Here is a 12,908-nt window from a genome sequence, read left to right as displayed (position 1 = left end):
TTGGCAAACTACAAAACTTTCTGAGGATTAGAGCCATATAAACTGGTGTCATTCAGGACTAGTTTCATTTAGGATTGTGAGTAGTTACTCCCTGCATTTCATGTAATATCAAATTGCATAAGTATGACATTTGTTTCTTATTGCCTGCACGCATGGGTTAGTGGTCGGTATTACTTGCTTGGAAGTATTTGCAAATCCCATTTCTACATTTTACCCCCTTAACTTCACATAAGCCAAAAATTGCCAGCTACCCTTTATCTACATTCTAAATTAAGCCTACCTTATGCTGAGCTAGTTTAGAAAGTTTTAGCGGTATGAGTTTATTGGTGAAATTTTTGGTTCGTATTTATCTTTTATGGAGTTGGGTATTTGTGTGGAAGAAATTGGAAAAAGAAAGAGAAAAGCCGAAGAAAAAAAAAAAGAAAAAAAACGAAAAGAAAAGAAAAGAAAAAATATAGAAAAGGGATCGGCTGAAATTAGTTTACATTGATTTACACCTCTCATGCGTATTTATATCCTATGAGGTACTTTATTTCGGATTAGTGTTGTATATGCCTATATTTATAAAGGCAATTGAGCTTACTTTTTGATATTAGAATAAATTTGGATAAGTTATTATTGGTTTGTTAGGATACTAGCTTAGCTAATTACCCTCACATTCCCAAATCATTCTGCCTCTTCTTACCCAATTAGCCTCACGAATCCAAAACATTTGCAATTACTTGGCATGTAATAGATCTTGATGGTTGTATGCGTGTGTACGGTAGCTAGAATCATCTTTCATATTAGATGGCATGCATGAACATGTTGGTCGTAGTCTAGGTGAGCGGCTATATTTTCTTTCTCTCTTACATATAATGCTTACCCTTTGCTTAATTGAGAGAGAGTGACCCGGGAGAGTCCAATTTTGAAAGTCTTGCAAGGTCGAAAGTTCAACTATTTATGAAATATGTATAAATTCTTTTGCCTTGTTATTGCGCTATTAGTAGTTGATTCTTTTGTATTAAATTGGTTTAAGTAGACTGTTTCAGCTTGTCCTAGTTTTTGTTCCTTTTCATTAGCCCATTAGTTAGTTGCATTTAGTTTGCTTGGGGACAAGCAAAGGTTTGGTTTGGGGAGATTTGATACGTGCATTTTATATAGTCCTTTTTGGCTTTTTTATGCACGTATTTCTATGCTTTTATCGTAGTTTTATGCTACGAAATGCTCCGAATATGCTACTTTGGTTTGTTTTGTCTTATTTGCAGGAATGAACCAGAAAGTAGTGAAATCGAGCTTTTTACCGTCCGTTTAGCATGCATTTGGTGGAATAGTGAATTTGGAGCGGGAATGTAGCTGTTTTGAGATGCGCAAAGAAGAAAGATAGCTAGGCGAGCAAAGGAAGAACTTCAAATTGCTAGTGCCTACTTTGAAGAGACATATCGCGAGTTCTATAGCGGATATTCAGGTGGTTCCAATTGGAGATGAAATTTTGTCCTCTTAGCTTTCCAACTCCACCAGAATCGCCCTGTTTACCAAAGTAACGAAGAAATGGCAGTTGTTTGAATTTCGGTGCGCAAAGCAGGAATTACGCGCTGAAGAGTGTTCGACCGAGAACTTATTTTTATCGATCGAGAACTTGTTCTTATTGATCGAGTTGCTTGCTGTAGCGAGAAGGCTTAGTCGAGAGTATTAGCTATTTTATCTTATATTTAGTTAATAAAATTACCTCTTAGTATATATAGGAGAGTAATTAGACCTAGAAAGGGAGAATTCCCCTTTGCTCAGTTTCGGGGTTACGTTGTTTGGCTCTAGAGACGGCGTGATGTTCTTCCTTTCCATCTTAGATTGTAACTTCTTCTTCCCTTAAACTTAGTCTTAATTTAATTCCTTTCTCTTAATCCTCTTAATCTCTACTGTTTTGTTCTTAATCCTTCTCTTCCTTCATTTAATTTATGCAATCTAGTTTCAATTCCTTCTCTCCCTTTAGTTTATTAATTCCTTTCAACATGCTTTCTCTATTAAATTACGTTATCGTTATTGTTGTTAGATTCATCAATATGCGTAGGTAATTCTCTCGCTAGGATTAAGGGATCTATGGCGTAGATGGTTTAATCTAAATTAGATTTGGAAGTTGTATTTGTTAGAATTGCCTCTTAGTTGTTTATGTTGCTACATATAGCGAATCGACCGGCCGTAGACTAGCTAGAAAATTTGCGAATTTCCGACCTAGATCGAAAGATTGGAAGGGAATAGACCTGCTAAGACCAGTAGACTACCCTAGTGGACCGAAAGGACCTAGAGTAGTTTAGGCAATAGATTACACTAAAGAGGGCGAAAGTCAATTTAGCAGTAATTTAGGGCGAATTGAGACCGAAAGGAGATATTCGTTGCCCTTCTAAGAGTACCTTTATCAGACCTAGACTGTTTTAGACCGTCGTAGCTGTAGTGACCCGAAATCCTAGTTCCTTCTCCTTATTGTTATCTCCTTATATCTCTCCTTGCTAGTAGTTAGTTTTAGTTTAGAAATCATCTTAACCCTCCCCCCCCCCAATTCGTGACGTGACAGACTTAAATTAGCAAGTAGAAACAATAGCCTCCCTCTGGAGATCGACCCTACTTACCGCTGACTTCTGTTAGTAGTATCTAGGTATTTTATTTTTGGTACATAACGACCGTATCAGTAACATACTTCACCTGAAGAGGTATCACTTTTAATAATAAGTAGAGTTTAGTGTACAAAGTAGTGTATTAAGAAAAGCCAAAAAAAGAGAAAAAAGAAAACGGTAGTAGGCATACTACCAGTTTTGTGTTGTATTCTTTTTCTTTTTTCTTTTTAAAAAAACTTTAAAAGCTGCTATTACAGTTTTGTGGTCTGTAAGCTTCCTGGAGCCACAATCGCTCTGGCACCCCATGAGACAGCATCAGATACTTCACATCGCTCTGATAAGATTTTCTATTTTCAGGCTTCTTTAAATGCATCACTCTAAACTCTAACATCTATGGTACATTGAAAGTATAGCTAGTTGGACTATCAACTACAAACGCATGGTGACAAGGCACACGACACTCCAACATGCCTAACCTACATTTCTCCATTAGGAGCACCCTCACCAGGCGGCCTATGGAACATAAGAAAGGGAGATTGGGTGACACCTGAAAGCTTAGCCAGCTACCCTGGATACCACCCCCTGGACGTAGCTCGCAATCAACACAATTAATCAGGGCCCCATCATTCATGCACATACATATAGAGCGCAGGGATCTCTGAGCTACCAGAATCCTACAACGTTCCATCGGTCCTAGAATGTAAACTTTCCTAAGGTACGCCCCTGCTGGTTTTAAACATGATGAACACTCCTTGCGTCATGAACAAGGTTAAGGAGTCAAAATACGGCACACGCCTAAATCAGTCGTCACACTGACATGGCACCTAGCTGAGTTTAAATCCGCTTCCTTAGGCTGACACGACTGGTATAAATCAGCCTCGAAGGTGGACACGACCACCTTACGTATAATGCGGCGTACGCCTAAATCGGTCATCAGACTGACACGGCAGCTAGCTGATCTAAATCTGCCTCCTCAAGCTGACACGACTAGCCTAAATCAGCCAGCAGCCTGACACGGCAGCTTCCTAAGCTAAGTATATAAGTAAGAAACAAAACACACAAGATATGATAAAACCTGCCAAACTAAGGCAAGGGGCATTTCAAAAAGTTGGCCAAAAACACATCCCCAAGTTCAAACCCCCACCACTGCGAGAAAGCGTAAATATAAAAGTGTTTAAAAAGTTTACAAATCTGGCCATACAGGGTCAGACCACCATCCAAAAAAGTTTAAAAATAAAAAAACTTTTAACTTTAGGCGACATTGATGACCTCCAATTCTGGCACCTCCTCTGCCATCTCCTACTGAAATCCCATTTTAGGTACAGGACCAGCTTGCACGCCCTCCGAAATAGCAGCCTTCTGAGCCCCCTCAGCAACAGCAGCCTCCTGAAATAAGCCAGCATCCCCAGTAGAAGTCTGCTCAGCCAGCGCAGGAGAATTCACCTTGCCAACTTCGGGCATCAGCATGCTCAAAACAGGCTGGACTGGGTACAGGGTCTTCTGCTGTCTTTCTTCCTCCTCAATAGCTTCCAAGGTTGGAGGCTCGTTGAGTGCAGCACGCATCACGCTGATCTTTACCCGCCAAGTAGCATATGGAACAATATTGGTGGCCACGGAGATCAGCTCACTGATCTTCTTGTCAGAACGCTTGAGAGAGTCAGAGAAGGTACTGCTCCAACTCAGAGATGGTCAAGCACCCATCCCCTCAAGTCAGAACGCTGCTACACCAACTCAGAGATGGTCCCAGCCAGCTCCTGGTTCCTGGCGTTAGTAGCCCTGCTGGTAGTCTGGACTACGTTAATCATCTTCCTATTATATAGGGCTGACTGGAGGGCCTGAAAGCAGGAAAAGAAAAATTAGCATAGGTGATATAAACAACTTAGAACAGGTAGCGGAGGAAGAGCACTCATCATAAAGGCATTGTGTACATCATTCTTAGCCATCTCTTCTGGTCAATCTCAGGCCAGTAGGGAACCTTGTCAATGTTCCCAAAACCATCAAGGAAGTGAGCAAAAATGCTGCCACTAGAGGCAGCAGGTGGACTAGCAGATGAAGTAGGAGGATGACGGGACAACGGGCTGACTTCTAAAGGTTCAGGACGAATGGTGCTGGGATGGCTAGGAGGAGACCGGAAGGAGGCGGCAGGGGCAGTCCTCTTGGAGGCAGAAGCTATGTCGAGGCTCGTAGCAGTTGTCTTTCTTTTAGTGCTCTGGAGGATGGCCTCCAAGGGGTCAACTTTTGAGCCTGCAAGCAACCAGATTTCAGAAAACCAGAAACACCAGATAGACAACAAGATTGCGTGAAAGCAGAGATAGCGTGAATGACAGTACGAAGTGGCTTACCAGAAGACATGGTGTTGGCTGATTGTTGTGGATTGGAAAAAGAGACAGGTGAGAAGTCGGGTAGTAGATCAGGAAACTTTCTCTCAGGCTGGGAGATGCAGAAAAGCTTGTTGCGAGCAGATGTTGGGTTGCCCAGACGATTCAGGTGGCGGGGACCTACGCGAAAGCAAAAAGTAAGCCAGTAAACATTAAGAGGATTAAATCAGGCGTCAGGAGAGCCACTTACTCGAGGTAATAACTCAGTTCTGAAAGATGTAGTCAGCCGGCGGCTGGATGGAAGCCTTCCTCACATAGAATAAGTCCTCAAACCACTTCTTATCCCTGGATTTTGACACGTGCCTGAAGGGGGTCTCAACAGAGCCCCGAAAAGAAAATTGGCCTCTTCCGAGAGACCTGATTCCGTACATATGGGCTAGCTCACCCAAGGAGATGAAGCTGCTGGTATTCTGGCTAGCAGACATGGAGTAGAGAAGAACCCTCCAAATATTGGCAGAAATTTGTGCAATGGCAAAGTTATTGGTATAAAGGATGTCTTGCATGAGTTTTAGGAAGGGGAAATGAAGACCGTACCTAAATGGATAAAGGTAAAAGCAGACCCATCCTGGCCGGATGGCATCCGCCTTTTGTCCCGGCTCCGAGATAGCGATATCAACCCCATCACCAAGACCAAGCAATCCCTTAATCAGGGGGTTGTCGGCGGGAGTCAAAGAGGAGTAACAATCATGGTATTTTAGGAGGATTTTACTGAATAAGAACGTCCTGCCAGGGAAGATTTGAGGGGTGATCTAACTCAATTTAACTCGCCTGATTGACGTATCTAAATAAACAAATGAACAAAAAGTAAAGACACAAAGATTTATACGTGGAAAAGCCCTAGGAATAAGGGAAAAAACCACAGGCACCAAGCTAAGAGGAATTTGCACTATGATTTTAGGTAGCCTGGCAGGGAATTTGAATGTCAGGCGTGACAGGCTAAGAGTGTTGCTCAATTATCTGTTGAATACAAGAATGAGAGTAGTAGTAGTGTGGGTATACGAGTGGGTGAGTATCTATGTCTCTTCTCTAGTATTCTCTTCTATTTATAATAGCTTCAAAACGGTGTGCTCAAGTTTGTTTAGGGTTTCCTGGTAAATAGGACTCGTGCCCTATTTACCCGAAAGTGGTTGATTGACCCATTCTTCATTCCAGCTGTTGCCCTTGATCCTTTCCTCTATGTTCTTCCTTTGAATAGGTCTTCCTTGTTTATAGGGATTTTGTTTATATGGCCTGATCGTGTTTCTGTTGTCTCCTGTCCAGCTTGGATGATACTACCCTTATGCTAGACGTGGTGTCTTTTCAGGCCAGGCTTAGTAGTTGTTTATCCTGAGTTTCTCTCCTGCTTGGTGCCTGTCCAAGCAGTCCAAATGCCTGGTTTTACGTATGTCTTGTTCAGATTTTGGCCTTGGACACTGCCTGATTCTTGTCTATTTAGGCAAGCTAATTATAGGCCCAACAATTGCCCCTTATCTTCTTATTTCCAGTGGATAAGGAGATAAAAAATTTGGGCCAGGCAAAAAATGTATAAGAATATTTTACCGGAAAAGAGTTTAAGTTATTTTCAACTTCCATAATGGCTAGTACTCATTAATGAGGTAGGTTCATCAAACCCTAGGAGAGTCATTAGTGGATTTGTCCACTTGTGCTACCCGTTGTGCTTTTGCGGCTATAAAACTCTTGCAACATCCGTTTTGCTTTCACATTCTTATTTTTCAACTCTCTATAATTTCTATCTCTTCCAAAATTCTCTTGTGAAATCAACCTTTCTTTGAAACCATAAAAAATATATCCTTCAACTAAATCTAAAACAATGGCTGGGGGGGAGAAGAAAGACGGCTACATCTAAAGCTGCTACTGGGGTTGAGAAAACTCCGGTTTTTGTTGATGTTCCATAGATCATCCCTGAGGATGAGGTTATGTAGGGTATGGAGGTTCCTGCTCCTCCAGAAATTCTGTCTACGTCATACAAGGGGGTTGAATATATTCCTGTAAAGGCTTTGTCTGCTTCTTTTCATGAGGCTAACCAATTGAAGCCGACCTTTGAACATTATTTGAAAGGCGGGGGTCTTATTCCTGCTAAAGTTGAGGTTTGGATCCCTGAGAGCGGCCCAGTCAGGGCCAATTGGAGTAGTCCAGGCTGGTTTTGCATCTTTGAATGGGCGTTTAAGGGTGGATGTCAGCTTCCATTTTCTCCCTACATGGCTAAGGTTATCAGGGCTGTCAGGGTTCCTCCATTATAACTCATGCCAATGGTTTGGAAGATCGTCCATTTAGTTGAGCAATTGTGTACTAAACACAAGTTGATCATCACTCTGGAAGATTTCAAGAACGTCTATCACTTGAAGAGTCATTCCCCTGGTCGGTTTAATATTCGAGTCAGGTCGAAGATGGCTCATCTGATTACCAACTTCGATTCAGGAGATTATAAAGGATGGGCCCAGACCTATATGTTCATCAGGGCTGACTCTATTGCCCCTGATCCGGATTATCTCCATTACCCTGCCGTTGAGGAAGGTAATTTTTCTTTTCCTGCATTATATTCTGGTTAGAGATGATTTATATTTTTTTGAAAATATGCCTACTTGATTTTATAGTGACTGATTCGGCAAATGATCCTGATGCTAAGGGGTCGGCAGACCGGATTGCTACCTTTATGGCGTTGCCTGAAGAGGAAAGGACATGGCCTGCCTGTCTGGGGCAGGCACCTATGCCTCGCTTCAAGAAAGCTAAACTGAGCACTTACAAACCTTTGAAGGGTGCTAAAGCTTCAGGGGCTTCTTCATCAGGCATTAAGTTTTGTTGCCTTTGTTTTGTAGATTTTTTTTTGTTTGATCCTGTGTTTATATTGCTGATCTAGAATCTCGTCATGCAGCTACTAGGGCTTCTGATAGGATATCTAGTTTTGGTTTATCCCTGGTGAAGGCAGGCGTTTCTCAGATTACAGGGGAGAAATCCAAGAGTAGTTAGGCTACAGGAAGTGATAGTGCAATGCAAATTCAAGAACCTGTTCAGGAGGTACATATGGTATCCCCTGAGAAGGTTGTGGATGAGGCTAGTCGGGCTGAAAAGAGAAAAAGGGTAGATGAATCATCAGGAGGGGATCATGAGGTTAAGGGGGTTAGGGTTCGGCTGGATGAGGTTCATTTTGCTAAGGAACAGATCCGGGCTCAATCTTTTATGGTTGATGATCCTTATTATAAGTATAAGGCATAGGATTCTTCTGCTCGTGCTTTGGGTGCCATGTACCGCACCAGGGATTATGCTGCCAATTTGATCACTATGCTTCATGAGGTATTTTCCTTTTTGTCTGTTTTTGTGTTGGTATTTATTTTTTGTTTTATGTGGCTTAAATGGGGATATACTTCTTGTCAGAATGTAAATGATATGTTGAGGGGTGCCTGCCAGCTGGATTCTATTAACAACCTCAAAGATACCTTGGATTCGAAGGTGCAGATTCTGAAGAAAGATGCTGTGATGTTTAAGGCTGAGTTAGAAGAAACAAAGGCTGAGAATCATTCTTTGAAAGAGGACAATGACGCAGGGAGGCTTGGTTGATGGTGAAGTCATCCAAGTTGAATTCTGCTCAAGATGCTCTCAAAGCTCTTCAAGCTAAATTTGATATTGTCCAGGAGGAGTTAAAGGCTGATAAGCAGTCTATGCAGGAGCAGCTAAAGGTAAATGATGAATTGGCTATTGAGAGGGATTTGGTACAGGGCAGTTATAAGGATGCCGCTCTTTACTTCTTTGGTAGGGGTCATGTGGATGCTGTGAAGGAGCCCGTTGAAGTCAGGCCTTTCTGGGATCCTGACCAGGAGATAACTAACCTTAATGCCACTTACCCTGAGCTTTGCAAGCTGCATGCTGATGAGGAGGTAGATTCTCCTGCGTCCAAGGAAAAGGGTGGTGAGGCTGGTGATGGGGAGGATGACGAGGAAGAGGAAGAGCCTGTGGATGATGGGATCAAATCTGCTACTTCTTCCAAGGCAGGCTAGTTGTTTCTGGTTTATTTTTTTAAAGTAGTTGTTTTCTTGTTTTGGTCCATCCAGGGAGGGATGTTCCTTGGACAAACAATTTGTTTTTTTTGTTTTTTTTATTTTTGAGAATGTTTTTCCCTATCCAGGAGGGGTGTTCCCTAGACAACTTCATTGTCTTGGTATAAATTGAATCCTCTTTTCTCTTTATTCCTTTGAGTGACTTGATTTGTACCTGTAAATAATGCATTTTGACGTGTTTTGTTAGAATGATGCCTGTCATGAGGGCTTATGGCCCTCATTCCGTATTTAGGAAATGATGGCTTTGTTGGCTATCAGGAGGGCTTGTTAGACAAGTGGTTTAGTCTATTCCACCATCGTACTTGTCTTTTATTTTTTTTGTACTAAGTTCAGTTTTTTATGTGTGTTCTTTGTGTCAAGCAGGCAGGTGCCTAGTTTTTGAAGAAAGCATTTTTGGGATGCTGTTCAGGTTGGGTGGAGTGGCCCTCAATCCTCAATATTTGTTTAAGCGTGTGTGTAATGTATAACTAATGCAAAAATGGCGGAAAACAAGTTTTCAGGATTCAACATATTAGGATTTAACTACGCTGACATGATATAGTTTGTGTAAAAGAAAATAGGCAAATATCCAGGCAAGATAGCAGGTAGCAGGAAAACATAATTTGTTAAGGTCGCATGATTTTATTTTGGGGTTTGTTATATATAAAACATAGTCAGGCACAGATAGAGTTGATAGATTTACCTTAATTTAGACATGAAATAACTTTAGGTGGGAAATGTTCCAAGATCTGGGGATCATTTCTCCGTCCAAAGTTTGCAGTCTGTAAGCTGGATATCCTACTATTGAGTCAATTACGTATGGCCCTTCCCATGTGGGAGCTAGCTTGCCAGCATTTTTGTCCTTGGTGTAAGGGAAGACTTTTCTTAGGACCGGGTCTCCTTCCCTGAACACCCTAATGTTGACATTCTTATTGTAACTTCTGGCTACTGTTTGCTGCTAGGAGGCTATCCTGATTTTGGCAGCATCTCTCAGTTCTTCAGTTAGGATTAGGCTGTCTTGTAATAGTGGCCTGTTTTCCTCTATGGTATTCAGGCTGCTTATGGTGGTTGGTACATGAATTTCTGCTTCACAGCCATGGACCAGAGAGTAGGGAGTTTGGCCTGTGGCTGTTTTAGGTGTAGTTCTATCGGCCCAGAGGACTAAGGGGAGTTTTTCAGCCGATCTGCCTTTTCTTCTTTTTAACTTCTTCTTCTGGCAGTTAATTACTACTTTGTTACTAGACTCTGCCTGACCATTGGCTTTTGGGTAGCCTGGTGTGGATGTTACCAGGTTAATATTCCATTGTGCACAGAAAGTTGCTGTCCTCTTTCCCACAAACCGTGTACCATTATCACAGACTATCTATGAAGGTATCCCATATCTACATATGATATTATGTTCAATAAATGATATGACATCCTTCTCTTTGACTTGCCTGTATGAATCTGCATCTATCCATTTGGAAAAGTAGTCAGTCATTGCTAGCATGAAAACTTTTTGTCCAGGTGCCTGAGGTAATTTGCCTACTATGTCCATGCCCTATTTCATGAATGGCCAGGGAGCTGAGATGGAGTGTGATAGCTCTGAAGGTTGGTGGATATAAGGGGAGTGGATTTGACAGCCTTCACATTTGGAGCTGTAGGTTATGCAGTCAGCTCTCAGGGTTGGCCAAAAGTAGCCTGTTCTTAGAACTTTACTAGCAAGGCTTCTGCTGCCTTTGTGATTTCCACAGTATCCATCGTGTATATCCTCTATGACCTGTTTAGTTTCATCAGGTTCCAGGCAGCGCCGGTAAGGTCCAGCCAGTGACTTTTTGAACAACATGTTATTGATAATGGTATAGGTAGAGGCTTTGATTTTTAGGGCTCCTGCTTCATTCTTATCATTAGGGAGTATTCCATGTAAGAACCAATCATAGTATGGTTTGGTCCAAGAAGTTGTGTCCATGGATAGGACAAGTTTGATCAGGTTTTTCTATGGTTAGTTCCAACAGGTGGACAATGGGTATTTTATCAAATACAGCAGGGCTAAATTTGATCCCAGGCTGGCCAGATCATCAGCCTGGGTGTTCAGGTCTCTTGTTATTTGATCAATGTCAAATGAACTAAATTCTTTGCAAAGGTTCTTGACGTAGTCTAAATAGAGAATCATTTTTGAATTCCTTGCAGCATATATTCCTTTGACTTGATTAAAAATTAAAAGGGAGTCAGTTTTTACCTTGGGATTTGTCACACCAAGTTCTATACATACCTTTAGTCCAGCTATCAGGGCTTCATATTCAGCTTCATTGTTTGTTGCTTTGAACTCACAACTAATAGCCTGAGCAATTAGGTCTCCCTATGGTGATTTCAATACTAGTCTTCGGCCAGTTCCTATCATATTTGTTGCTCCATCTATGTGTAAGGTCCATTCCTGGCCTGATTTGCGGGTGTCTAGATGGTTGACCTCTTTTATGAGGTCTGGTTCTAGGTTGGGCATGAATTCAGCCACAAAGTCTGCTAATGCGTGAGATTTAATTGCTGTCCTAGGTTCAAAGGTTATGTCATAAGTGCTTAGTTGTACTGAGCATTTTTCCATTCTGCCTGAGAGCTCAGGTTTTCTCAGGACAAATTTGATAGGCAGGTTAGTCCTGACAATTATTGGGTGACTTTCTAAGTAAGGTCTAAGTTTGGTACAAAATATAATTAAAGCAAGTACATATTTTTCAAGTAAACCATACCTTGTTTCTGCATCCAGGAGACTTTTACTTACATAGTAGACAGGGTGCTATTGGCCCTTAATTTCATTAGTTAGAACTCCACTCACTGCTGTGTCAGTGACAGATAGGTAAACTGTCAGTGGTTCTCCTTTGTTTGGTTTAGCCAATAGTGGAGGGGTGGTTAGGTATGCTTTTAAGTCCGGAAAGGCTGCTTCGTGTTCAGGCAACCATTTGAATGACTTGTTCTTCCTGAGGAGGTCATAGAAGGGTCTGCATCTTTCTGATGATCTGGATATGAATCTGTTCAGGGCTCCAACTCTTCTTGTTAACTTTTGGATCTCTTTGACTGATTTGGGAGATTCTAGTTCCAGGATGGCTTTTATCTGTTCTGGGCTAGCTTCTATTCCTCTTTTGGTTACCATGTATCCCAGAAGTTTGCCTGAAGAAACTCCAAAATGGCATTTGGAAGGGTTGAGTTTCATATTAAATTCTTCCAGGATCTTGAAAGCTACTTCTAGATCCCTAACATGATCTTCAGCCTTTTTTAATTTGACCACCTTGTCATCAATATAAACCTCCATTGTATCCCCTATTTGATCTTTAAACATCATGTTGACCACGTTTTGGTATGTTGCCCCTGCATTCTTCAGGCCAAAGGGCATTGCTGTGTAGTAGTATATGCCGCTTTCTGTGATGAATGCAGTGTGTTCCTGGTCAGATGGGTGCATCTTGATCTGGTTGAATCCACTTGAGGCATCCATAAATGTTAGGAGTTCGTGTCCTGCTGTGGCGTCTACCATTGCATCTATATGAGGGAGTGGGAATGGGTCTTTTGGGTAGTCTTTGTTGAGGTCTGTGTAGTCTACATAAACTCTCCACTTACCATTCTTCTTTTGTACAACCACCACATTTGCCTGCCACTCAGGGTGCATGACCTCTCTTATCATTCCCATGCCTAGCAATTTGTCTACTTCTTTATTAATAATGGTATTGCGTTCAGAGACAAATTTTCTTCTTTTCTGTTGCACAGGCTTATAAGATTTGTCAATGTTGAGATTATGTGTGATGATGTTAGCGTCTATAAAAGTCATATCAAGATGAGACAGGGCAAAACATGAAGATTTACTCTTAAGAAAGCTTACTAATTCTGGTCTGATATTGTCAGAGACATCAGATCTCACCAGTACATGCCTTTCAGGATACTCAGGGTCT

At 41.6% G+C, this 12,908-nt stretch overlaps 1 protein-coding gene across 1 annotated transcript; it reads right to left on the bottom strand.

Annotated features, from left to right (window-relative positions):
* Positions 1-10,537: 10,537 nt before the first annotated feature.
* Positions 10,538-10,945, bottom strand: LOC141628225 (uncharacterized). Its single transcript, XM_074441394.1, has one exon. It carries the CDS (start codon positions 10,943-10,945, stop codon positions 10,538-10,540), a length of 408 nt encoding a protein of 135 aa, XP_074297495.1.
* Between the last annotated feature and the right edge of the window lie 1,963 nt (positions 10,946-12,908).

This window comes from Silene latifolia, chromosome Y (assembly GCF_048544455.1).
Source record: "Silene latifolia isolate original U9 population chromosome Y, ASM4854445v1, whole genome shotgun sequence".
Taxonomy (NCBI): Eukaryota; Viridiplantae; Streptophyta; class Magnoliopsida; order Caryophyllales; family Caryophyllaceae; genus Silene; species Silene latifolia.
Note: the sequence above shows the minus strand (reverse complement) of the source record. Positions and strands in the feature narration are given on the sequence as shown.

Excerpts from the sequence above, each read along its gene's own strand:
- LOC141628225 (XM_074441394.1), bottom strand. The coding sequence starts at position 10,945 with ATGGACACAACTTCTTGGACCAAACCATACTATGATTGGTTCTTACAT.